The 27,438-nt window shown below is 46.4% G+C and overlaps 1 protein-coding gene across 2 annotated transcripts; it reads right to left on the reverse strand.

The window, feature by feature from the left end:
* Positions 1–263: 263 nt before the first annotated feature.
* On the reverse strand, positions 264–27,438 carry LOC108918909 (Krueppel-like factor 7). 2 transcript variants are annotated; one of them, XR_001964874.2, is made up of 5 exons: positions 26,889–27,438; positions 8,720–9,299; positions 5,834–5,957; positions 3,473–3,702; positions 264–3,100 (listed from the first exon to the last, which is right to left on the reverse strand). XR_001964874.2 is itself a non-coding variant. In XM_018726527.2 (4 exons), exons 1-4 carry the CDS (start codon positions 26,988–26,990, stop codon positions 3,651–3,653), a joined length of 858 nt encoding a protein of 285 aa, XP_018582043.1. In that variant the 5' UTR covers positions 26,991–27,438; the 3' UTR covers positions 264–3,650. The 2 variants fall into 2 exon arrangements, 1 of the variants encoding a protein (XP_018582043.1); XM_018726527.2 differs by having other exon boundaries at positions 264–3,702.

Here is a 27,438-nt window from a genome sequence, read left to right on the forward strand (position 1 = left end):
TACTCAGGATGGGACACCAGTACTTCACTGGGCACCCCAAGCGGGGCTCGAACCCCAGACCTGCCACACAGTGGGCACTGGCTGAACCTGCCACACCGCCATGCCCCCCTTCTTGGAAGATTATGAAAAACGTAAACCCAGTGAATATTAATGGGCATTGAAGTACATTACCGTAGCATGCTGAGGCGGCCCGGGAGGGGGGCGGGGACGGGGGCAAAGCAGCCACAGCTGGGGCTGATTACCTTCCCTATTTCTTCCCCAGTGCCCGGCAGTAGAGAGAAGAGACGGAAGAGGAGAGCGAATCCAGAGAGACAGAGACACACCCGAACCCGAACCAGGAGACGACGCCGGCGTCCGGACCGACCCGAGGCTCCCTGCCCCCCTGTCCTGCACGAAGCCCCAGCCTACCTGTTCCCTGGCCCTCCTTTTCCACCCCCTTCCTTCTCCCCGCACTAAATAAAACCCGCCCACCGACGAGCACTGCAACTCTTGTCTCCCGCTTCGTCTCTTACAATTACATTAGTCATCATACTAGTTCAGCATGCCACATAGTGTGCAAAGGGAAATTACATGTATGTTTATCAATAGGGGCACGCTAGAGATTTTCCAAACTGTACACTAGCATTAGATGCGGAAACTTCTGAAAACTTGCATTAAAATTTTAAAGGGGGAGTCATTCTGTTTATAGTGTTACCCTGTCAATATTACAGCTGCACAAGATGGATAAACATCAAAAGTGGGCAGCTCAAAACTATTTTAACCCTGCACATTTCCCAAGACTTATTGCAAATCCCCTACCAAGCTTAATTTCATATACTGGTTAAAGTGAGTTTTTTTTCCTGGCAATAGCTATAGCAACAGCTGTAATAATAGCGGTAATAACTGCTAATTAGCAGAGTGACTACATACTTTGCAATGTGGGCTGTGAATTTTCCTTTTGTTTTCGGGACCTTTTCTTTTGGTCTGTGATCACACCCTCCACCTTAGCAATTTTCCCTGAGTTGAATTGCTAGGTGAGGACATTTTACAGGGCTTCAGTAAGTGAACCAGAAATGTCCCCGGGACAAAAGCTATTTTACTGTGTCGATGGCTCATAGTGCTTCGGGTCATTAAGTGCAAAGGAGCTGTTAACTGATAGGAATGGTTTCTATATTAGTGATTAACAGCATCTGCATAAACTACATAGTACATAGTGAGACTGTGGTATATATACACTTTTTTCCACTAAACTTGGAGGCTTGGACCCCTATTTGTCGACAGTTTAGAGATCACAGTAGAGACACTTTCCATCAAGGGTTAACAGAAACCAGGGGAAAGTAATGGCAAATGTATAGAAATGGTATATAAAAATGAAACGCTAATGGCACAGATGAACAAAAAAATCTGAATAAATGACGATTTGATCCTTTTTTCGTTTGTCGCAACTGAACAGTCAAGGACTGGTAAATGCAAGCAGGTTGAAGGGAAACGCAAAGAAAGGCAAAGGGTGCTCACAAGTCCACCAGCTTGATTTTTCTCATCACCTACACTGCTTTAAGCACAGGGAAACATATTTTCCGCTGTGTATGCCGCACCTACCCTGTGTGTACTCGGCAAGAGTGAAGCATAAAAAAAAAAACCTGTAGAGACACTCACATGCCAACCCTTAGTCAAGCTGCCACTTCATTGTGTATTATTAGGGCTGAAGGACATATCCACATCCTAACAAAAAATTGGCAAAACTTCTTATCATCAGAGAATTGATCATTTAAAAAATAAGGAGGCATTTATTTTTTGTCTTTAGAAAAAGACTGTCTGTGTGCTTATACAGGTACAATGTGGAGTTATTAATGGTGTAGACTGGTCTCAGGCTGAGATGCTGTATGAATGTCCCTTAGCATGGCGCCCAGGCAAGGTGCAGGGTCTCCTGGAGGGAGAGCTCTTCTAGGATTGTCTGGGAATATCATACCATAGGCAACATCAGCTGATCTCTTTTCAGGGTTCCAGTAGCCAATTAAGCGTCCAACAAATGGACAAAAGCAGAAGTTGAGTCACCAGAAGCATTAGGCTGATGGTCCATGTTTGGATATATTGTAGGCTTGCTGTGCAGTGGTTAATAATAAGATGAGAATAAGGTGTAATGTGCCTCTCTCTTCAGAGTCATCATTCAAGGTATTAGAACAAAAAAAGAGTCACTTAAGCTCTTGCATGAAATTTTGTAGCAGAAGAAATAATTCCAGGAAGCAATGCGAGTGTGATTTTGCCATGCAGTGTTTTGCTTTGAGCTGTGTGTTTATGTAACCGATCCATGACTTTTCCTGTACAAGAGACCTTAGCATGGAAAGCTTGAATTTGTGTATCTGTATTTGTATGTGAGTGTGTTTCTCCTGCCTGACAAATACACAGGCAACAATGAAAAGGTCAGTACATACAACAGGTATGAAACAGTTCAATGTCCTCCAGTTCCAGGGTTGAAGCACAGATGAGCTCTTGTTGCATTGTCCAACCTCCAGCGTAGACTGCTTGGCAGGACAGTTTCTCCAAAGGGCTATCCCCTACTTCAGCACTGTGAACATGCACTCCAGAAAAGCCAAAGGACCTCAACCGGTTCTCTTGGTCCCTCTTGAAGGAGACACTTGACTCCAGAGTTTCTTTTGCATCAAATTGTGTTGACGAACAAAGCGAGACAACGGAAGGCCTTTCCTTTCTTTTGGGGCCAGCAACCATGAAGCATTTGCTTAATGTGTCCTTTCACCTGCCCAGCACTGGACTGCCACGTCCACGTCTCTTGCTTGTGCATCCTGAAGGTTTATAATGTTTCTTTCCTCCGTACGTGCACATCATCAGTGCAATAGGCCAACAAGCATTAAGGAATTTCAGCTTAAAAAGTTAGCATCTCCAAAAAGTGCAGAAATGTCTCTGCCCTGTGGTTATATGAAGCCTGACAGTGAGAGCGCACAGCGGGCACCCCGTGGAGGGCAGCAGTCACCACTGTCTACACTCTTCCTTCAGCCGACTGGCAAGCACTGCTCCTGGGCTTCCTCTCATATTTGGCCACCAGTTCTAAAGTCTTTGTCATAAAAATTTGGCTTTGTTACATATTTTACTGTGATCGATATTTCTGTGAAACAAAGGAAATAAAAAAAGGAAAAACAAAGCAAGTCAAAATATTGGACATTTTTTTTTTTTTAAAAATCAACTCCTCAACTGCCTTGCTACGGTTTAAAGTTTACACAGGTTGTGCTGTGGATCTTTTCCCAAAGATTCTTTGGATTTTGTGTAAGACACAAAATTTAACAGCAAATGGCACACGACTCAGATCAGCAAAATCACTTGGCAGTGACTGGCTCCCTACACCTGCCAGGTAAGGCTTGACTAATGAGCTGATGCAAATGAGATGGGGTGGTCTAAGTGGGTTCATAAGGGATACAGCCAAGTAACTCTGTCCCTCTTTTCTCTCTTTCTCACACTTTCGTGCGCTGCCTGTATCCACCTGATCTCCTGTGCTGGTGGTGACCGGCACACTGGCCCTCGGAGTCAGTCCTGAGAGCCCCTAAATCCCCTTGCGGGAGCCTCCTCTCGGCTGGAGCATGCTGCTGCTCGTCATTGCGTTGCTCTCTCTCTCGCTCGCGTTCTCTCGCTCACACACACAATTATGGCTGCGCGTCGTCTCAGATGTGCCTTTTCATGTGCAGGGCCAGATGATCCGATCGCGAGAAACACCTGCAGGAAGACAGCGTGACAAAGGTTGTAAGAATCGACGTTGCAACGAGGGACTTTTGCGTATCAGCAGTGACCGTCACGAACGCGCCGGGACTGTGAGGCAGACTGAAAAATCCATTATTCACAGGAAAAAAAAACACATCCTTAACCTTGAGGGAATGATGAACAATTAGGAGGCAGCAGCACTAGAGGCTGCATTACTTTGAACGCAGAAGCAGGCTGTGCGGTGCATTCACACTGATGGACTAAAATGTTCCTGGAGCACCGAGCACACCGCTCGTTCATTGAATAATGTATGATGTGCTGCATTTTCCCTTCGACATCTGCAGCAGTGGACCTTATGTGAGCCAGAGTCATATAATTAATTTTTAATGTATGCTAACATGAATTATTGCAAACATATAAAAATTATATATACACGTATATCAAACCAAATATATACATACATTTTATAAACTTTGTGTGTGTCTCTAAAATCATTACTAATGGTTTTTTGCTAATGTTGTGAACTACAGTACATATGCCATAATTTTGGACATATCTTCAGTGTGAAATACTTCCAAGTTTAGGTGTTCACACAGGTTACTGTATCAGATTTACCGGATGTTTGCAGTGAAATTAATTCGAATTTTAATGAACATGGCCAAAGGAAAACAAAAATGAAAGTGGAAAAATATGCGAAACGATTTTTGAAAATTAAAATTGCCTCCGGCTACATCCATTATTAACTGGTTCAAACTGAAATGGAAATCCCCGGAGATTTTCGAACCGCCAACCTCAGCAATACGACAGACGAGACTAAGGTTAAAGGCGGGATCTACAATGGACTGGGTCATGGGATAGAAACACCGGCGTGGAGTTCTCCCCCCACCCCGCTGTCATCACTCCCCTCACTCTCAGTCTCCGTTTGTGAGCCTTCTGAAGAATGCAGGCCAGATGCAGGCAGCTGCTTGAACTGCTGCAGTGAATTAGTACCACCACTCTAATGGGATGGAAGTGGGTTGGGTTGGGTGGGAGTGCATTAAGTGCCCCCCACTCTTGGGCTTTACCACCGTACCTGTCTGGAGGGTTACGGGAACGAACAAGTGTTAGGGTAGACGCATGGCAGGCTGTGCATACCAGCTGCCAAGTGAATCTCTGCTACCTTCAGCCTGCTGAGGGTTCATTAGACGGGATGAATGACAGCCCATTATGGGGACGGAAATGTGTGTGTTTGTCTGTTTGAGGGGAGACTTGGGTAGGAGGGACATTTAATACCATGTATTAACTGTAAATGTAAGTCACTGAGCACTTCTGCTGTTATGCTGCCTCTTTCACTGTAATCGAGATTTCCCCGGAGCCTGAACATGTCAAATCAAGGAGTGCAGCCAGCTGTTGTTAATGGCACTCAGTGTTCACCGCCCAGGAGAGTGGGCTCAGCTAATCCATCCTTGCGTTCGCCGTTAGGTGAGTCAATCCCATCAAGCAACGCACGCATCGATCCCATACGGCTCTGCGATGCACTCTAAGGGCGTGCTTCTCTCAAAAATATATTGTCTCAAAAAACTCCTATTTAATGATTATATTGGCTCATTCATTGTCAACAGCAGTGTTCGTTATCTTATTATTAGTCACGGACACAGAGGAATACCAGACATGACTGTAGACACCGTGGAAGTGAGTTGAATACAGGCGGTCTCGTACGCCTAGAATGTCTTCGTGTGTTTCGCTGCCAAATAATGGCTGGGTGTGGAAACACAGTGTGTGAAACAATGCTGGGTGTGTGAAGAGAACCTCTGGCTCTGTTTGTGTGTGGAGGTCCACACCAGAACCGCAGAGGTGAGCCACACAGCTGCGCTCTATGACACTCTACTTGCTTACAGCTGCTGCTAGCTGTAGTTAATGGAAAAAGGGGAGCATGTGAGGTGTGTGTGTGTGTCTGTGAACGTACCTGTTGAGTTCGAGACAGTGTGTCTAGGTATTTCTGCCTTGATATAATTGATCTTACGTGACGTTGTGGACAAGCATCTGTATATGTTTGCATCCCTAGGCTGCCCTGTGTGTGCACATGATGCTCTGATTAATATGTACGTGTACGTGTGTGTGTGTGTGTGTGTGTGTGTGCGTGTGCGTGCATGTGTGTGTGTCTCACCTGTCACAGTGATTGCACTTGAAGGGCTTGGCGCCTGTGTGTTTGCGGTAGTGCCGTGTTAGCTCGTCACTCCGGGCGAAGCGCCACTCGCAGCCTTCCCACGAGCATTTGTAGGGCTTCTCGCCTGGGGGGGTGAGACACACCAATGCATTTTTTTGTCATGGCCCAGACCTCCATACTCTCCTGAAAACACACCGTCTCACACACAACATGTACAAACACACACAGATTGCAAAGATTTGTCCAGATAAACTTCTGAAAGCAGCCTTCAAACTGACCGCATGCCAAATTAAACAATTTCGCAGCATCACTGCATCATTTCAGTGACATTCAAGAAAGCCTTTTAATTCCCCCAACCCTTATTTAGAGCTTACAACACTCCAGGAAAAAGAAACTAAAATTAATTCTTTGACAGATTGCACACAAAAAAATTCATTTTTGACTGCATTGTTTCATCATGAGATCAGCAGGTTGTGCCGTGCTTAAAGCTATTGCCTTTCAACAGAAGGAACAGGGTTCATATACTTACTTGTGCTTTAGTACCCTTGAGCAAGGTAATCACCCTGAACTGACACAGCAAAAAGGTAAATCACTGGTGTGCAAATCTAACATTAGAAGTGTTGGCTAATAATAATAATAATAATAATAATAATAATAATAATCATCATCATCATCAAGGGTTATAGAGAGTGTCTGGGCAATAAGGTTCCTGCATAATGGATCTGCAGCAGAAGGCCCAGTAATGACAAATATTGAGACCTATTATTGCCTTTATTATAGCCAGCTGCTTCCACCTCCTTTCTTTAGTGTCTTCTACTCTATAGTTTTTCTAATAAAACCTCATTAAGGAACGCAGGGTGATGCAACGTAATATGGTTAAATGACCTGAACTGCGCTGGATGTGGAATGGATTATGTGCGCTGCTGGCAAAAATTATTATTTGCAAGAACTGTTTTAGAACAGGAAAGAATGTCCTTGAAGGATAGCAGTAAATTGTGTTGGGGCCACTGAGTTAGAGAGGAGGCCCTCAGTTCATAAAACCAGCTCAACCTCCTCAGTAGCCCCTCCACTTCAGGGCTCCTCTTTACAAACCTGTAGCAGATTTTATCTTTATTATCTCAAGCAGCTTTTTCTGCCTGGAAAACTGTCCAGTTGGCCTTGAAGACCAGTTACTAGGTGAATGATAGGGACTCAGGTGTAAGGGAGGGACAGATTTACACCCCACACTCACAAATTGGCCTTTGTGCATGCCCAACCATCCCCCACCCTCAGTACCCATCTCTTTATTTCCCTTTCTTAAACCCCTTTACTCTTCTTGCCCAACTGATGGCTGAACAGCAATGTGCCAGGCTTGGCCATGAAGCCATGGCAACCACCAAACCAGCCAATTACACAGCACCCAGGCAAGAATGCATAATGCAGTTGCCTAGCAACCAAGCCACGAAAGAAACCACAGAGAGCAGTGCGCCCGGGTGAACCGAGCACCCAAGGATACTCTGCATCACCAAACAATTACAGCTTGTGCTTGCTAAGTGTGATGCAGTTGCCTGGCAACATAAATGGACAGAGTCCGGGTCTGGTGGACAGTGCATTTTGGGACTGGGGTGGCAGGGCCAGAGACAGCTGGAGTACTTGGGGGGTGTGTGGCTCAGTGTAAGCCAAAGCAGTACAGTAGACTGAGACTGGTACAAAAAAGTAAAAAAAAAAAAGCAAATAAATCTCAGGCTCTTGCTTGGTGCTAATGTGGTCTCCTAGCAACCGCACCCTGCCAGCCTCACAGGTGCCTTGGTGGCAGTTAATTATATTTCCTAAGCCAAATGGAGATAGAACACGCTAACATTATCTCTGGGGTTGTTAAAGCTGTAGGGTAAAAGCTATTCACCGACTATTACTTTTGCTGAAGCCTTCTATTTCTGGCTGCAATAAAATGAGCTTGAAGAAGTCCGGAGAGACTGACTACATCTTTTTGTACAATTTATTATCTGCCTAAAAGACACCAGACATAAATCAGACAGGACCATGTACTTTCCATGCGGGCTTCTTAAATCCTGTTAATCTTATTCTTACTGTGGCAGAAATCTATGGAAATAATAAGCAATAAAGAGGATTACGCCAATTAAAACACACATTTGAGCGAGTCTCCTAAGTAAGAAACAGAAGCACGCCATAGCATCTCCAGGCTGCTTTCTCACTCCTTTTCGGAAAGGACACACCGGCTTGGCGTAAGCATTTGTGCAGAAGCTATGATTGGCTTCGGAGCCTAGCAGAATCTGGCCTCAAAGTCTGGCCTGATGTGACAGACTGCCAGCGCCGAAGCTGGGTCTCAGCAGGTCGTGGAGGTCTACCAGCGTGTAGCCTGTTTCAGGGTCAAAAGCCGGGCAGCAACAACAGAACCCTTTGGACAGAACTGGACTTCCAGGGGAAAGCACTGTGGAACCTATTCATCACTTAGTAACAGCATTCAGCTCAGGATCTCTCTCTCTCTCACACACACACACACACACACACACACACACACACACACACACACACACACACACACACACACACACACACACACCACTTGTCCAGAGTGGGGTTGTGGCAAACCAGAGCCTAACCCGGCAACACAGGGCACAAGGCTAGAGGGGGAGGCGACACACCCAGGGCGGGATGCCAGTCTGTCACAGGGCACACCAGTCAGGACTCGAACCCCAGACCCCCCAGAGAGCAAGACCTGGCCAAGCCTGCTGCGCCACCGCACCCCCCTCATCTCAGAATGTTCTTTAAAAATCAGACCAAGTGGACTTGGACTGAGACAAGCTGACAGATCAGGGTGAAAATGATAACGCTCCCTGCTGCTATGTGTACGCAACCAGGAGAGGTGAGCTGTGTACTTCCTCTCACCTGTGTGGGTCCTCTGGTGAGCTTTCAGGTGCGAGCTCTTGGTGTAAACTTTCCGACAGCCGTTGAACTGGCAGCGATGGACTCTCTTCTTGTTTTCGGGCGCATCCCCCGCAGCAGGCGCCTCCGTCCTGCCCCGTTCGCTGTCGCTCGATGTGGCGCCGTGGCTCGGAGGCAAGGGCGGCGTGCGTGTGCCGACGAGCTTGGTGCCGCCGACCCCCACCTTCTTGGCGACCAGCTTGAGTGTGAGCGTACCGTCTGCCCTGGCTGTCAACATCGGCGGTACCGCTGGCTTTATTAGGTGTCGGCCCAGCTCTGGCGACGATGGCGGCGTGAGGGAAGTAACGGCACTCAACTGGGCTGCGTTTACACCAGTCTGGCTCTCCGAACAGGTGCCAGGGGAATGTAGTACGGTTGCAGGGCTGCGTTGACTGGCTGAATTGGGCGGCACGGGTTCCGACAGTTCGTGATCACTATCCTCCTTCAGGAAGGCTGGCGTAAGAAGGCTGTCCAGATTCTCATCAAAGAGCTCCGACAGCCTCTTGGGCTCCGTCTGCAGGTAGCGCTCCAGCTCCAGGCAAGTCTGAGGGAAGGTGGTTTCAGAACAAATACATTAGCTACACATTCCGAAAGAAGAAAACAGTTTTACACTTACATTTACATTTATTCATTCAGCAGACGCTTTTGTCCAAAGCGACGTACATCTCAGCAAAAGTACAATTTAAGAGAAAGAGACACAGTTGCAGACATGTGACTCAAGTAAACCTAGTTTGTTTCTTACCACTTGCTGCACCGAGGTTCATTGTTCAAGTAGGTGCATAAAACACAGGACAGACATATCCTGATACCCTCCTACCAAGTTTTTTTTTTTTTTATATTATAAAATACACAAGAAAGCAAAAACAATGCCGGAGTAGTGGCTGAACAAAGGCTTTATCCGGTGATGCTCATGAAGTTACGGTGCATGAACATTTACACCGTACGTGAGCTGGAGAGATGTCGGGCGAAATGGGTCTGGAAAAGGTGAGTTTTCAGACCCTTCTTGAATGTAGACAGAGTTTCAGGAGTTCTGAGTGAGAGGGGGAGGTCGTTCCACCACAACGGAGCCAGAACCGAGAACCTCTGTGCTTTACCTTTCATTTTATATGTTAAGTTTTACAGGTTGGGGGTGTGGTGGCGCAGTGGGTTGGACCACAGTCCTGCTCTCCAGTGGGTCTGGGGTTCGAATCCCGCTTGGGGTGCCTTGCGGTGGACTGGTGTCCCGTCCTGGGTGTGTCCCCTTCCCCCTCCAGCCTTATGCCCTGTGTTACCGGGTAGGCTCCGGTTCCCTGTGACCCTGTCTGGGACAAGCGGTTCTGAAAGTGTGTGTGTGTGTTTTATAGGTTAAGCACTCCTTTCAATCAAGACCTAAAGAATACACGGGTGTATCATCACAAACTTACTGTAATTGCTTGATTCTAACATGCTATCAGTTGTTAGGAAGCATCCAAATTTACACACACTGTCTGAACTGCTTGTCCCATACAGGGTTGCGGGGAGCCAGAGCCTAAGCCGGCAACTCAAGGCGTAAGGCCGGAGGGGGAGGGGACAGACCCAGAACGGGACGCCACTCCATCGCAAGGCACCCCAAGCAGGACTCAAACCCCAGACCCACCGGAGAGCAGGACCCGGTCCAACCCACTGCACCACTGTGTCCCCCTCCAAATTTTCAATTAATAAAAAATTTGGAAGTATGCTTCTTGCAATAGACGAAATATAGTATTTGCCACTGAGAGCAACATATTCAGTTGCTTTATACTTCCTGTCTTCCATCAAAATATCTAAGAACACCTTTTGAACTTGGTATTTCATCAAGAATCTAAGGAACTTTTTTGGACTTCCAAAAATGTGGTACGTTTGTTCCGCAGACCTCCATTCTTTGCTGCCTCTTTCTTATGGACCTCCGTGTAGAGAGCAGATTAAAGGAACTGAGGACGCTGCAAAAACTACCTGTCCAAGCAGGCCATCACAGGTAGGCGATTACAATGTGACGGATGGTTGCCGCTGGGTGCTTTTCTGGAGTTAATTTTATCCAAAGAGAACGAGAACTGATTATTTATGAAACCATCTATCCAAGTGTATTTATTTAATTTCACAATCTTTCTCACCTTCTCTTTTGCTTGGCTCCCTGTGAAACGAACTAAATTTCCAAAGGAAAGGAAATAATTTCTTGAACACATTTAGTGAACTGCGTACTTTCCTCAAATCCACTGCACGAAGAAATCTTATTTTTGTAAAATGGCAGATTTTTAATGAAAGTGTACATATCACTCATGGAATGGGGTGGATGGTTCTTTACCAACAACGACTCGATTTCAGCAGAGTAACTGATGAAAACTGAAACGGGACTTTCGGTAAAAGAAACGAGAAGTACGTCTCTAACGTCGACTTACCGGTTAGTTTACATTTAACAGCTTAGCAGAGGCTTTTCTCCAAAGAGATGAAGATCTCAATTTCTGCTGCAATGCCATCACAAAGTTCAAGAGATACTTGAGAGCAAGTACTGGCTTAAGGTAAACTGATTTTATTTGGTTCAACACATGGCAATTCTTATTTTGCTTCCTAGCCTCAAACAGACCTTTCACAGCAAGGGTCATAGTGAAGTATTATGAAGATGGAAATCACACACACTGACTGAAACCACCTGTCCCAAGTGGGGCGGGGGGGCAGGTCACAGTGAACCAGAGCCTAGCCTGGCAGCACAGGGTGTAAGGCTGGAGGGGGAGGAGACACACCCAGGACAGGACACCAGTCTATCACAAGGCACCCCAAGCAGGACTTGAACCCCAGACCCACCGGAGAACAGGACCCGGTCAAACCCGCTGCGCCACCATGCCCCCTACAAAGAGTGAAAGCAGGGTGGTAATTCGTTAGGATTTACAAGGCAATGCAGGACAATGAGATGGTGGAAATGGGATCTAAACCATCCACCTCAGTGGCTGAAACCTGAAAATACACAACAGTGTTCAAAATTGGCCTCATGACATCTGGGTGCTGGATGACAAAATCAGCACATCATCTCACTAATACATTTACCGGAATCTCAGCCAATGCATATTCCAGTTCTCACAAACAGGTTTTAATGTAAGTGCTTTAGCTCTCATCACGTAGCTCCTTATTTAGCCACGACAGAGGATGCCAAAAAAGCTCTTAGCAAAGTCTTCAGAAATGACTGGTGCATTGGTCGGAGTTTGAGTCCTTCGGAGAAACAGGGGCCGCACTATACCGGTTTAAACCTGTCTATATGTAGCTCTGTACGGTCAAAAGATGTTCCAAAACACGGCAGTGGCTCGCCGTGGCTATCGTAACCCGGCCACTGGGCCGACCGCAGCACGGCGGCACGCCGTCGTCGGTGCGACACATCCCTTGAGGGGCTCTCCTCACACGCCCGTCCTCTGTTCTTCTTCACACACCTAACAAGACTGGTCACTGACGCACAAGCGAACGCACACACTGGCTCACATGGAAACGCACGCCACGTCCCTCTCATTTGGTTTCATTACAGGAGCCGAGGCTCCTTAGTACAGTACAGCTGGTAGGACCCGCAGGGCATCCAATTCTGTAATTCTACAAGTCCGACCCAACTGCGCACCCGTGCCGGGGCTCACGGTCCTCGCACCCCTCGTTTCCTTCCCTTCACAACAGGCCACTTTTCCGCAAAAGACGAATGCTGGAACAGCACAGGCCCGCGCGGTCGTGGCAATCTCCGCCGTTAAATGTGTTCTGTGAACGGAAGCCGGCTGGAACGTGATGACTGGACAGGTGAACATTGTTTGCACAACGCAGATCGTCACGCCGGCGTGTCGGCTAATAGACGGTTTCATCCTCAACGTTACGTTTCTCAGCGCGCGGGGGAATACGAATTCACACCAACGGATTCTCCGCGTCGCCGCCAAATGCTCACATGACCCACACGGCTTCCCCCTGAGGTGCTGGACGAGAGGCGCTATGCAGCTTTCTTTCTTTCTTTGCAGATTTTCCTCACTAGAGGCTTGTACAGGATTATCCAGCAGCGGGCTCCTCTCCGGAGGGTTCCGCCGGATATTCCAGACAGGCTATGGGGTCATGCCCTGGTTTGTCCTTTGATCGCTACCACCCCCTTTGTTCCGATTTCTGAACAGGTGGCTTGGTAAAGCCTAGCGGGGTCAGGGGTGGGGGGTGGCCATCTTCAAACACAGCTTCATCCTGACCATTGTGTTGGAAGCTATACAATCTGGCATGAGAGCAAAAGACACTTCCTGTTTCTTTTCCAAACTAAAAAAAAAAAAAAAAAAAAAAATAGGAGGGTAATTTTCACGCAACGCAACATACATCTTATAGTTTTACCCCTTTAAATTCATTCATTTAGCTGATGCTTTTTTCCGAAGCAACTTACAATGACAAAATTATTACACGCGTACAAACATTTACGCAGCTGGGTATTTTTTTTTTTTTTACTGGAGGAATTTAGGGTAAGTACCATGCTCCAGGGTACTACAGCCAGAGGTGAGGATCAAACCTACAACTTTTGTGTCTAAAGGCAGTAGCGCTAACCACTACACTACCAGATGTCCCTTAAACCTTTACACAGCTGGATTTTACTGCAGCAAACAAAGTCAAATATTCCGCCAAAAGAGCACCTCCAAACACTTGAAAACTGGTTATAAATCCAATGTCGAGACAAACACACGCAGTCTGAAACCGCTTGACCCGAGACAAACATATAACAAAAAACAAAATGGCCTTAAAATGAAAGCATCATCATGATGCATGTAAAAGAAGCACAAAGGCAAAGGCATTGGAAATGGTGAAACCTCCACTAACTCGCAGGAAACCTGGCCTGACAGTGAGGACAGCAGACCCTGGTGGAGCCTTGGTGGGAATCTGGTCTCTTTATAGCTTGCAGGGACCCCTTCCACAAGGGTCGTAGGTCACCTTAGGCACAAATAGCTGGAGGGAGGCCAGACAGCATCCCCACTCAATCTGTATGACTAAGTGTACGTTGAGCACACAATGGACCCTTCGTTCTCCACAGTATCTCCACCGGCACCCCGTGACACACAACATCATGTATGCCTTTCGCACGCGATAGAGAACAATTTGCAGCTGAGACTCAACAGTTTCTCAAATGCCTTCAACATAATTTCTTGAGCCATGAGTTGGTAACTAAGCAAAGATATTTTGACAGGACTAATTAATTCTATATATAATTCCAAAGCACCTAAATTACTTTTAAAATGCTCCACTTTACTCACCCACACAGTTACTTACTGAAGCAATTTTTGTAGAAGTACTTTTGCAAGGGTAAAAAAAAAAAAAAAAACGGCTGTGTCCATGCCCTTAAACCACTGTACCACACGCAACAAAAAGAGGGACAGCAGCCAGCTTCATGCAGGAGAGGGACCAGATGCTGTGCCTTCCTTTAACAGGATTGGGGAGAGCTGCTGTTCACTCGTGTGCAAGCTGGCTAATGGCTGTGGCCTACTGCAGTAATCCAGTCAGGGTACTGCGGTTTCCGTTCAGGCTCTCGGGTGGGATTACCCCCATGCCCATACCCAGCGAAAGAGGCGCCATTTAGACTGAGTAAACAGCTTGTAATGGGACTGGGGACATTGCATTTTGAGTATCAGCAGAAGTGGATGGACGAGCCAAACAGAGTGCTCAAGTAAAGGTATAGTAGCTTTCAAAAAAATAATTACTCGGGCACAGCTACTCATCCAAAAATTTTCTTAAGAACAAATAATGGAGTAAATGTAACTCATTACTACCCACCTCCGGATATTTACATCTGCATTTACATTTATTCATTTAGCAGACACTTTTCTCCAAGGCGACGTACATCTCATAGAAAATACAATGTTTGCATTACATTAGGAGAAAGAGAGACATAGTTGCAGACGTGTGATCCTTCAGTACAGTTAGTTTGTTTCATTCCACTATATGCACCAATGTTCATCACACGAGTAGCTGCATAAAACTCAGAGTATCGATGATTCCTGATTACCTTCCTGTTTTTTTTGAGATACACAAACATTTACGTACATTACAGGAGTAGCTGCGTAAAAGGTTTGTCCGGGCATGATCGTAAAGTTACGGTGGATGAAAATATACACCTCACATGAGCTTAAGAGACCATGGGTGAAGTGAGTCTTCAGAGCCTTTTAAAATGTGGACAGAGTTTCAGCAGTTCTGAGTGAGAGGGGGAGATCGTTCCACCGCAACGGAGCCAGAGCCGAGAACCTCCGTGCTTAGCCTTTCGTGCGCGGGACCACCAAGCGGGCAGAAGTAGACGAGCGAAGCGGTCTGGCTGGGGTGTAGCGGTTGATCCTGTAAAAGCTGGGAGCAGTTCTATTGATGCATTCGTAGGCAATAACCAGGGCCCTAAGTTTGATTCGGGCAGCTATAGGAAGCCAGTGCAGAGAAACGAGTAGAGGAGGTAGATGGGAACACTTTGGCAAGTCAAACACAACTCGTGCAGCAGCATTTTGTAGAAGCTGCAGAGGTTTGATGGCAGTAGCAGGAAGCCCACACAAGAGAGAGTTGCAGTAGTCCAGACGGGATGTCACCATGGCCTGGACAAGTAGTTGGGCAGAGTCAGTTGTGAGGTAAGGATCTATGCTGTGGATGTTATGCAGCTGTATTAGCAGGTTGGCATGGTGGCACACTGAATAGCACTGCTGTCTCACAGTACCTTGGTAGTGTAAGAGGATGTGGGTTTGATCCCTGCTCAGTCTGGGTGGAGTTTGCATGTTCTCCCTGTGTCTGTGTGGGTTTGACCCCACAGTCCAAGGACATGCTGTTCTGGCTCCCCCATAGTGTGTGAGTGACAGAGAGTGTGTGTGTTCCATGGATAAGTGACCCACTGTAAGTAGTGTATCTAGCAGTATAAGTCACCTTGGTGAATAAGGTGTGTGGGCTCATAACACTACATTTGTTGCTTTGGAGAAAAACATCTGCTAAATAAATAAATGTAAGTCCAGGCTGTGACTTTGATATGCTGAGAGAAGGACAGACTTGAGTCAATCATCACTCCCAGACTCTTAGCTAAGGAGGTAGGCAAAATGACTCAGTTGTCCAGTTTGATTGAGAGATCATGACAGGAAGACAGGCCAGCTGGGAGGTAAAGAACCTCTGTTTTGGAGAGGTTGAGCTGTAGGTGGTGATCAGACATCCATGCAGAGATGTCTGACAGGCAGGCAGCAATGCACACAAAAATGCCTGATGCTCCAGGTGGAAAGGAGAGGAAGAGCTGGGTATCATCAGTGTAGCAGTGGTATTCGAATCCATGGGAGGTGATGAGAGGGCCGTGGGAGGCGGTGTAGATATGAGTGCTACAACACATTTTTGGCCATTCTTAATTACTGAGCACAATAGTCAGGCAGAATAATGAGAGACAGGAGCAATGTGAAGAGACAAAGACAAATCAGAGGGGGGGTTGAAACACACACATTGACAGCAGGGAAGAGGATAGTAGAGCGAAGGTAAAACACTTTTGTCTCAGAAGACAGAGTCTCCCCAGAATTTAAAAACCTTCTTGTTTCACAATGCTGGCTACAGTTATGGTCACATCTTAAAAGTAATGCTGTGAAACACACACACATCTTCAGAACCACTTATCCCATACAGGGTCACAGGGGAACCAGAGCCTACCCGGCAACACAGGGCATAAGGCCGGAGAGGGAGAGGACACACCCAGGACGGGACGCCAGTCCATCACAAGGCACCCCAAGCAGGACTTGAACCCCAGACCCACCGGAGAGCAGGACTGTGGTCCAACCCACTGCGCCACTGCGCCACCGCGCCACCACGCCCCCCTATCAAACAAAACAGGAATAAGAAAGGAGAAGTAAGCCATCCTGGGGTCTATGCAAAAATGAACTGAACTGTATTGAATGGGAAGCAAAACATAACTGGAGTACAGTCTGTTTAAGAGTAATATGTCATATATTATTTAGATGGAAGAATTATTTGCTTCCTTGTGCATATTTGGACATTGTATGAACCCACTTGTCCCATATGGGGTTGCGGGAGCCCAACCGGGCAACACAGGGGGCAAGGCTAGAGGGGGAGGGGACACACCCAGGATGGGACACCAGTCTGTCACAAGGCACCCCAAGCAGGACTTGAACCCCAGAACCACCAGAAAGCAGGAAGAAATCTAATCAGCTGCGCCACTGCACCCCCCTCTATTTAGGCATTGTGCCATCCGGAACTAAAATGGTGAAACACCAGCAATAGTCTACCAGCTTAGGCTGCTCTCTTTCCTTCCTCTTCTACGGCTGGATCCATGGAGGCCAGAGCAGACGTTGGTATGTATCTGTGTTGCCGGGTGTTCTTTGGTCCCCATGTCTGGGTTCCAGACCCAACAACACCCCTGCACTCTTGACCCACTCATTACAAGGGGGCGTGGCACGAAAGGCTGCTAAAATTCCTGAATTCGGAGCTATAAGACTTAAGTGAGATCAATCTTGACAGGAGAACTGTATATGGGTTCAGTTCTTCCTCTGCTTTTTTATGTCAAAGGCAATCATTGAAAGTGACAGTAAGAAATTACATTGCACTTACTATTGTCACACCCACGCCATCAGATCAATCGACCGCATCTGCACCTCATCGGAGCAGCGGGACGCAAAACGAGACACGCCGACTCGCCGGACTGCGGAACCTTGTAGATTCTCGCCGCTCTTGCCCGTGATCCTGCACGCTAGTCTCTTACCTCCTTCTTCCGGTCCTTCATTGTCCCTTTGCCCTTGTTTTATCTTGTTCTTGAGATTCCCGGTTCCCGACCTCCTGCCTCACTCAACGGATTTTGATTCTTGTCTCGGCCCCTGAACGACGTCTGTTCCTTGGAAGACCCCCCACCTGTTCCTGACCTCGATTTTGGCTTGTCCCCTCGTCCATTCTAGAAAGTAAACGTCCCCGCGATTGGGTCCACAACCTCATTCTCAGTCTCTGGTCTGAGTTCCCTGACAACTATATATATTATTATAATTCTAATTATTATAAATACAGTACATGTAGAGTGCTGAGTGAACTTGGTAGTATTGAAGTAAATACAGTAGACTCTGCCTGGTTTTGCAATTCCCTCCAGTGGTGTCTCTCTAAGCAAGGGGGTGAAATGCTTCTCATTTCTACACTCAAGAGGGTCCACAGGGAATCAGAAAGAAAGGACATCTGGGCCGAAAGCAATGAAAAACCATCCAACTTCTGTTTTCCAAGCCACTTCTTGGTTTATTCCATTCAAAGCAGAAATACCCCTTTGCATTTACGGTGGTTGATTTAGCTGCGTTACTAAAAACGAGAAACCAAGGGTTTTTCCAAAAACAAAACAGATTTTTGATTGTGGGGATTAGAAGGAAATGCCAAGGAGACATAACTTGGAATTTATGTAAAAATGTATAAATAACTCCATTTCATATGGACAGCTCTACATCTCCTGCTCCGACATACGAAAATGAACAAAAGCAGTCAAGAATGTACGTCTAGTTAAAAGTTGCACTGACGCTGTGCTCATCGAGGACAGTAAGTTTAAAAAAAAAAAAAAAAAAAAAAAAGCAGCAGTTTACAAAAAGGTGGCCTGAAAAGCACGTGAAACACGAAAGCTGCAGTGTGAGACACCAAGCTCCATTTCCTAACCGCAAATAAGGACAGGGGCCTTTGGCCGTGAATCACCACCACAGGGCTGCCCTTCACCTCAGCTTTTACACCCACACACATAAAATGAACAAACAATGATGTCATCCTCCTAGCACGAAACAGCTCGCTCTGGCAGTGATGCCACTTGCAACAGCAGGAATGAACAGTGTAAAACTCCATCAGACTTCGTGCTCAGGCTGACACTCACACTTACTCACACATTTCCTGTAACGACTGCCAATCCTCCTATGTCAACTGAGTGATTCCCTGTAAGGACAGAGGACTCAAAGAAGACCTTGGCGAGGGGCTTGCTTGTCTATTAGTACTGAAAACTGCAGGAAGAACACGTAAGAAATCAGGGACGCCTAATGATAGGTAAGGATCTGGTATAACGCCTGCCACTTCCCAGGTGCACATGGGGAAGACACAAGAACCTGCCTGGGTCCCTGGATCCTTACCACGTAGTCCAAATCAAGGCTAAAACCAGAACGTGAAGCAGCACGTATGAAAGTTACTAATCCTCTGAAGAACACGGGACAAAGGCAATCAAAGGGAAGGGAAGAAGCAAGAAAGTTCTGCAAACAGTACATTACTCACATATCCAAAGAAGCAGACCCCCCCACTCGGTCAACATGGCTGTCCCGCTCCCAGGGGCATTTCCAGCTACATCCCAAACTAAAATAGCTCCCGACCCAGATAGCTCCAGCCCAGCTCAGGCTCCCGTTTTGCATCAAGCCAAAACCAGAATTGCTACAGAAAGAGGTGCCAGATGGTATAACTGGTGCCCAAAGTCAACATTTTGCCAGTGCCGACAAACACGAGAGCAAAACCAGCATCCACGCAATCCAGACTCTTACAATAAATTTCATAAATAAACACAGTCCAACATAAAACGATTCTCAAAGTCCAGCGCTGGCAAAAACTCTAAACACCAGTTTGCACTTCATCAGGGCTACTGTTTTCTCTATGTGCCTGGCAGAAGGGTAGTAGCAGTTCCCTATTTCTGAGCAGCACTTAAAGTGGTCTACATGCGGTACAGGGCATCATCCCAGACTCTGTTTCTGGCAATAGGTAATACTTGGTTTACTCTGTGAGGTCAAACTGAACAGTGAGGAGAGGTAACAGATCAGTCGCCAGATCAACACTGGACATAGAGAATGCCATCTGGTGCAATTCAAAACAGATGGTGGAAGTGAAAAGTCTTGAAGTAAGTGAAAAGGGCCTGAAAGAATGAAACAGGCTCATTGCTCAGCAAGGTTTGCGGCCCAAGCCTCGGCTGTAGCCACAGCAACGCAGGAAGGGTCCAAATGATGAATGAAATGATAAACATCTTAAACCCTTTACTCCACGAAACATGACCTTTTATCTTCCCCAGCAAAAACTTAACTCCATTAGAGATACTACTGGGAAGAAATGGCAAACACTGATTCAGCACTCGGGACAAGATGCAACACACCTTAGAAAGAGCCTAAGGGACCGAACACATCCAGGAGGGTAGTGGCCTCTCTCAATATATGTTCATAAGTGAACACATAGATACGGTGTTTTGCATACACACCTTCAGAAGACAGGCAGTCAGCTCTGGTAGGTCTTTGCAGGAAGAGCTGAGCTGAGCTGAGCTGATGCCATTGGCCACTAAAGAAGCATGGAAGAGGGCCAATTGTACCAAGCCTCCATTCTCTGAGATTCAGGATCCCTCCATGTAGATACTGCCTTCTGAAAACAGGGCCATTCGAATGAAGTTGGAATCGAAGCATGTTCTGGTTGTGTTCCAGGTTAGAGATCATTAGGCTGTTTCCTCTATGATAAGGACGCATAGTTCATAGTCTCATCTTCTTACTGGAATGTTCTCATCTGGATCTCAGTCTATCAGCCTCCAAAATATTAGGAATTCACAATCACTATCAGGGACTGCTTGTCCAAGTCAGGACTGCAGTGGCCCAAAGCCTGTCTCCAAAGCACAGGACAGGATGCTAATCGGGCTGACCCTGAATAATGTCAAAACATCACAGACTGAAGATGGTTTCCTAAGGGAGGCTTGGGTTCAAATCCCGCTTCTGACAGCGAATTTTTGCGACAGCTGGTAGTGCAGTGGTTAGAGGTGCTGCCTTTTGGCCCAACAGTTACAGGTTTAAATCCCAGCTGCAGTACCCTTGAGCAAAACACTTATCATTATAAATGATAAAAGCTGTATAAATGGGTAAATAATTGTAGGTATCTTAACATTGTAAATTGCTTTGAAGAACAGCATCATCTAAATGTATATTTAAGATCTTCCAAAGCAACCACAGGTATGACATTAACTCCCAAGATGCTATAATCTCAGTATCCTGGGTCTGTCTGCCTACAGTTACATTTTTCATTTACTCAGTGTTTTTTTTACAAAGTGAATTACAATGTTTAGTTTTTATACTAAGCTACATGGAATGACCCGTTTTTATACAAATTACCTATATACACAGCTTGGTTAGTTTTACTGTATTAATTCAGTAATCCTTGATCAAGGAGAGGGCAGCAAGGGTAGAATTCAAACCTGGGTCCTTTGATTGCAGGGTGACAGATGTAGCCACTACAGCGAGAACCGAAGGGATGGCGAGTACCATATCTACTCTCATTATAACAACTGATTCATGTCAGACTCTGAGGCAAAAAAAAAAAAAAAAAAAAAAACAAGGAAAAATCATTCATTCAGAATCAATATCAACTTTTTTTCACTCAGGGTCACAGTCATCCAGAGCCTATCCTCAACACAAAGGGCATTAATTGCAACAAAAAGCAAGAAAATTCAACGGAGGATGCACCCCATGAGTATAAAACGCAAAAGTTAGAACCTGGGGACCTCCATGGGAAGCGGAGATCCTTGTGGATGGGTGTCTGATTGCTGACCATTCATGCAACATGGCGCAATGGGCATCATGTGACCGTTGGACCACGCAGAGGAATCAAAGGCATCAAACATGGCCTCACTTGTGACCTCAGCAACATCTCATTGTTTTGGTGCCTCATCGCTCAGCTCATTTTTTTACACATAACAGCAGAACGCGGAGAAAGACTGGTAATGGATCAATCATAACGAAGACTGGTGACAAACAAATCATACTGTAAAAATCAGAGATTGGAGCCGAGTTTTTCTGCTGGGTGGGTGAATACGTTTTGTCCCGTCTGCAGTCTCGGCCCAGACTTCTAGAGGAGGACTGGCACTGTGCTGAGAGGGCTGAGACTCAGCAGGCTCCCCAGTCTCTAGCTCCCTGGTGTTACAGATGTGCTTAGCTGCAGCATGTTATGCCTGCGATGGCACATTTATGAAAGTTTCCATGGGGAATGTGCCATCACACTCCTGCTTTATGGTCTGTGCTTCAGAGACCTTTTGACAAACCTAAACCATAGTTTCAAAGAGTTAACTACTTGTCTTTGTACGGTAATCTCCTGTAAACTTCACTGAGGGACTGAAGAGTGCTATAACATACACTGGAGACAGCTGTGATGGATGACAAGTTCCAGAGCAAAGTGAAGCCCATTAGAACATGAAAGTCCAGGGCTGAGAAGGAGGCTCTCAAACTGAAGTGTCCAGGTCTTTGGGCCATTCTCCTCTCACCTTTCTTCTAACGCAGTGGGGATTAAGTAGCCGTTCACTGAGCTGTTAGCCCTCATCCTTCCTCCACTACATTTACATGTCTTCATTCAGCAGACACTTTGTCCGAAGCAATCACACACAGGCTGAAGCCACTCGTCCCAAGCAGGGTCGCGGTGAGCCAGAGCCTAACCTGGCAACACATGGCATAAGGCTGGAGGGGGGGAGGGGACACACCCAGGATGGGACGCCAGTCCGTCACAGGGCACCCCAAGCAGGACTCAAACCTCAGACCCAACAGAGAGCAGGACCCAGCCAAACCCGCTGCGTCACCGTGCCCCCCCGTCCGAAGCAATTTAAAATTAAAACTATAAAGTATAGCAATCTCTCGATTTATGAAATGACTCTGTTCCTGAAAAAATTTTGAATATCCATCCAATCCAATTTCAATAACCACTGGTCCCGAGCAGGGTCGCGGCGAGCCGGAACCTATCCCCGAAACATTGGGCGCAAGGCTGAAGGGGCGGAGGCGTAAACCCTGAACGGGGTACCAGAAATTTTGAATACCAAAAGCCTATTAATAATAATAATACATTCCCAGCCCATCAGAGAACCTGAAGAAAAATTTCCCAAATATCACTAAAACACATACAACTATCAACCCATAATTTAAGCCTGACATAAAACAATCCTGCATTTATTCATTTAGAGGACGCTTTTCCCCAAAGAGGCACACATCTCAGACAACAATACAAAAGTGCATCACACCAACAGAGCAATCTAGATGTAAACATATGATGATTCATGATTATCAAACACTTCATGAGATCATTAATAGGTATGTTTTGGAAACTGTGCTTTCCTTATATTCAGTACGCAGCAATGATCATTCAGTAATAAAATTTATGTTAAAAACAACTGCAGACAACAATTTAAAATGAACAAACAATGCAACTTGCTGCAGTGAGCTGTTACTGTACTCACCAAATGAAGAGAAGAACAGTTGACTGTGAGTTGTGGTGGAAGGAGAAGAAAGGAGGCTTGGCAGTCATTCTTGCACTGCCACTGCACAAACGCATCAAAGCAAAGACGAGACAGGAAACAAACCGGAAACAACTGATGGTACACTAGCGCCAGCTACTCTACATTACTGCACTTTGGCTTCACTCATGCAATACATAACTTTCATAAATTATTTTGACACACTTCAGATAAATGTCATTATCGTGATTTTTTTGTTCTGGAAAACGAAAATTGCGTATCAAAACCGGAGCTGGGATGTTTGCATTTTTTGTATTTAATACCTTTATCCTAGGTTATTTACAGTGTTATATATACTGTATGTATATATAGATACATATATACACATTTTCTCTTTATACATGTATACATTTATATATTGAGAGTAAATATATATATATATATACAGTATACACACTACTAAAGACCCTGCAATCATTGAAAAATTTATACAGCAAGATATCACACATACACAATATTGATATATATATCAACTAATCAATCTGCAATGCATGCCTTTGGACTGTGGGAGGAAACCTGAGCACCCGGAAGAAACCCACACGAACAGAGTAAAGATCAAACCTAAATCCAATTACATAGACCAGGTGCTCCGAGACACCATGTTTTCATGTTGTGCCACCATGTTGCTCAAGAAAATGCACCCCTCTAGTATGTGATGCAGCCTGCTCATAATCCCCAGTATCTTCTTGCTCTGCAAAACCCCAGCTTCGCTCCTTTGAGAATGAAGTAATCTGTACTTCTATGATCAGGAGCTTACTTGGAACACAGAGAGGGAACAGGTCGCTGCATCTCCATAGCAGGAGGTGGACCAGGGGGTGCTGAGGGACATGCATCTCACCAGGTACTAGAGATACAAAAATGCACACAGCTCACGAGCACAGCTCCTGAGCAAAGTGCCCTCAGCACTATCGGAAATCACTATACTATGGAACCTGAAATGCTGCAGCGTAGGATGTGCTTGTAAGCAAATTCATCATCTTTCTCAGGCTTCACTTGTCCAGGGTGCCAGAGGGCTGAGTGAGCCGTGAGCATCTGCAGGCTTTTGTGGAGGAAGCCTTGCAGAGTAATTGCCAAGCATGGAGTTATGAGGAGCTGCTGCTAACATACTATGTGTCCTGGGAGAAACATATCTAGAATGATGCTCACATAGAGGAACACTGCTACATTCTGTAAACTGGGGACAGGGCCTGGCTGTACAAATACACAAGTACAGAGTACCAGTATTATTTCGGGTGCTATTTCCTTATTTATGACTTCATTTTTAAGATATCCGGGTGATGCCAGTGGCCTCTATGAAGACTTCTTGGCCAAACGGTTTTTGTCTCTCCCATGGGATCTGTTTGCATTATGCCTGGTCCCTGTCGTTTGCCACTGCACTCAGAGACTTCAAGCCCATTGCAGCCCGGGACTTAGTAACAGGTGCCACTGCAAATAAATCAATCGAGAGGATGATCCAACCTCTGAAAGGCTGTTTGCAAAACAGAACAAAAAAATAAGGGTCGATCAAGACTGGCTGCACATAACACTTGAACACACATCCTGTAGGCCTGTGAGAGAAAGGCACGCACAGAATGACCCATTTTCACTTTGGCCCATTTACCCAGAACAGTCAAGGCTGAAGGCCTATAAGAGCACACTGAGAGCCTGGAATGCCGCACCCTCTCACTGGGGGATGCTCACATCGCATTCTGCTCCTGAGATGATGCTGCTTTCTATCTGGGCCACTTTGGCTGCCCATGCTTTAGTTATCATCTTTTGTACATCGATTAAAACTGCTCACACTTCTTCATCTGGACATCCCGTTGAGCAAACTCCATCAAAGAGCCATTTTCTTACCATTGAATACATCCCTGACTGGAACTGGCCTCTGAAAAATTGGGCTAGTGACTTTATCACGGAGGGCACTACTCTTTCATTGTCGTGCCGTGAGAACCCATCAAAACTGAATCAATCGCTCACAGGCTGTGGACAAATTATGACAGCTCATCTTTTTGAAAACAAGAGGAGTATGTCAATTGTCTCTTTAATATTGCATGCTGCTATGAAATCATAATGCACAGTATAAGCATTCAACTTTAATAATGCAGGCCTGAAGAAGAAGCTACCGTTTCATCCGAACTGTAACCTATCTCTCGCAGCTCATCAAAAGGAATTACGACAGGTTTTCGATGTATACTGCGCATTTCTTCGGTGAGCTCCACGGCCTTCTTGGAATTACTAGCCCACGATAAATAAACACGGGTGCTCAAGAGTGGGCCAACGCCGGCCATTTTAGCATTCGTGCATTTTGATACAGTTTCGTAACGTGGAACGAGAGAGGATGAAACACAGCGAAACCCGTGCCTCTTAACTCGAGCTTTCGTGAGCCTGGTCTACACGAGCATTCCGGAAGCTTCACCCGAAGGCCACGAGCTCGACTTGAGGACAGCAGCCGTCAGGGATGAGGCAATCTAAACAAGCAGAAGATGCTACAATCTACATCTCCCAACGCAACAGCACTAGCTACATCCCCATTTTTACTAGCTTGTGCAAGTTTTTGTCGGTGGGGGAAAGAAAAAGACCAGTTTGAGAAACACAGATGCAATAGGGTCTGGGAGACACATATGGAAATTTACAGGAAGTTACATATAAAATACAAAGGCATATAGAGAGGGGCCAGCTGGAGATGTGACAGCAAGAGGCCAAAAACTGTAAAAAAAACTGACTGGGATACACTGTAGATGTGTAAACTGCTGACGAGGCTTCCCGCCCTCTGTCCTGCGGCGAAGGAGTGTATGGAGAAGAGCCCTGCTGTGAGCGCGCGCCGGGCGGCCCTCCTCGCGCCGCACAGGCCGGGAAGCGCAGAGTCGCTCCGCGAGGCTCGGCGCGCGCTCGCGCCCGTGCCGCTAGCGGTACACTTCATTAAGACTGAGCACGGAATCGACATGATGGCAGAAAATCAAATGCCCAGTCCGCCCGATGCGCTCGGTACGACGGACAGGTGAGCTTCGTGTGGGAAGAAGCAAGGCGACATTCATAAGTTTCCCTAACGGTACAGTAACGCGATGTGATTCATTCATTGTGAGGACCGCGCGCCTTCATTTCACAAAATGCCCCTAAGACTTCCTTGGATGGGACTTCACTCGCGTAAAATGCAAACTGGTTCATGACGGAAAGAAAGTGACAAATACTGTATTCGACAATCATGTATCTGCATCCAAAATCTCTCCTTCTGTTAATGTGATTCACTTTTTGATTTTTTTTCTCCGAGATGTACGTCGCTTTGGAGAAAAAACGGCCGCTAAATGAATAACCGGCGTAAATGCAAACGAGCCGCGAGCGCATCCTCGCAGGGGGCTCATCTGGTATTTATTATCGTGGGGAGCGCTTCCTTGTTCCGAGAGCCTGAAAACTAAGCAATCTGACATATGCGAATGCATTATTTAAAAACAAGTCTGTTGTTATATGCCAACCGCTGAGCTCTTTCTGCCTAAATTACGCGCCCATTTCCAGACTGTCAGTGTAACAGATTTCAGAAAGAAGAAAAAAAAAAAAAAAACACACGCAACACCGCTGACAGGCACACATACATGTGATGTGCGCACGCGACAGGGAACCCACGCAGGACCAGGACAATTTTTAAGCATCAAAACATGCCCGTTGACGGAACGTTCGCTCTTCAAACACTCTTTCCCACCATTTAGTAGTGCACAAAACATCATGGAAAATATTCGTACGAACTTTTGTGTTTCGCAGCAGTCGGGACAACTAGCGAGAGGTTTAAACGGGAGGATGCGGCGCCGCACGCACAAAACCGCTACGGAAGCAGAACAAGTCAAGTGACACTTATGTGAAAGTTGAAAAACGTGCGCTCTTTTCTCGCAGGCTGGGGGGGTGAGGGGGGGGGGGGGGGGACGCGGCGGTCACCTGCTGCCAGTTGTCTTCCAGGGAAGGCAGTGCGGAGAAGTAGCCCGTGTCGTGCACGAGCTGCAGCTCCTGGAAAATACTGTAACTCGCCAGCACGTCCATGACCGACGGCGCTCGACACAAAATGGACTTTGGACGGTCCAACAAAAACACTTTTTTTTTTTTTAATTGCGAGGAACAGAGATGCCTCCTTCGGATCCTTCTTCTTCTTGTCCACCGCGCTCCAGGACAGAAAGACGACGTGTGCAGGTGCTGCAAGTAGTGTAAACCTGCATGGACAAATTCGGGAAAAAAAGAAAGCACTAGTAGTAGTATATTTTCACTTTGAGCCCTGGGAATTATTCAGTCCGGTCCGCCGATCCGAACGCTCAACTGAGTCCCCGGTCCGGGGATGAGGTGCAAAAAGTGCCCGTTAACAGTCCGCAGCGCCAGGCCGTGTTGTCGTGTTAAAAGCGCAGGTCTGCTGAGGCTCCTCTCCGGTAGGCACGCGCACGGAATCGGTGTCTGGACGTCCACTGAGCGGAGCGCGCCGAGGCCCCGGGGATGCCGG

Source organism: Scleropages formosus, chromosome 24, assembly GCF_900964775.1.
Source record: "Scleropages formosus chromosome 24, fSclFor1.1, whole genome shotgun sequence".
Lineage (NCBI taxonomy): Eukaryota > Metazoa > Chordata > Actinopteri > Osteoglossiformes > Osteoglossidae > Scleropages > Scleropages formosus.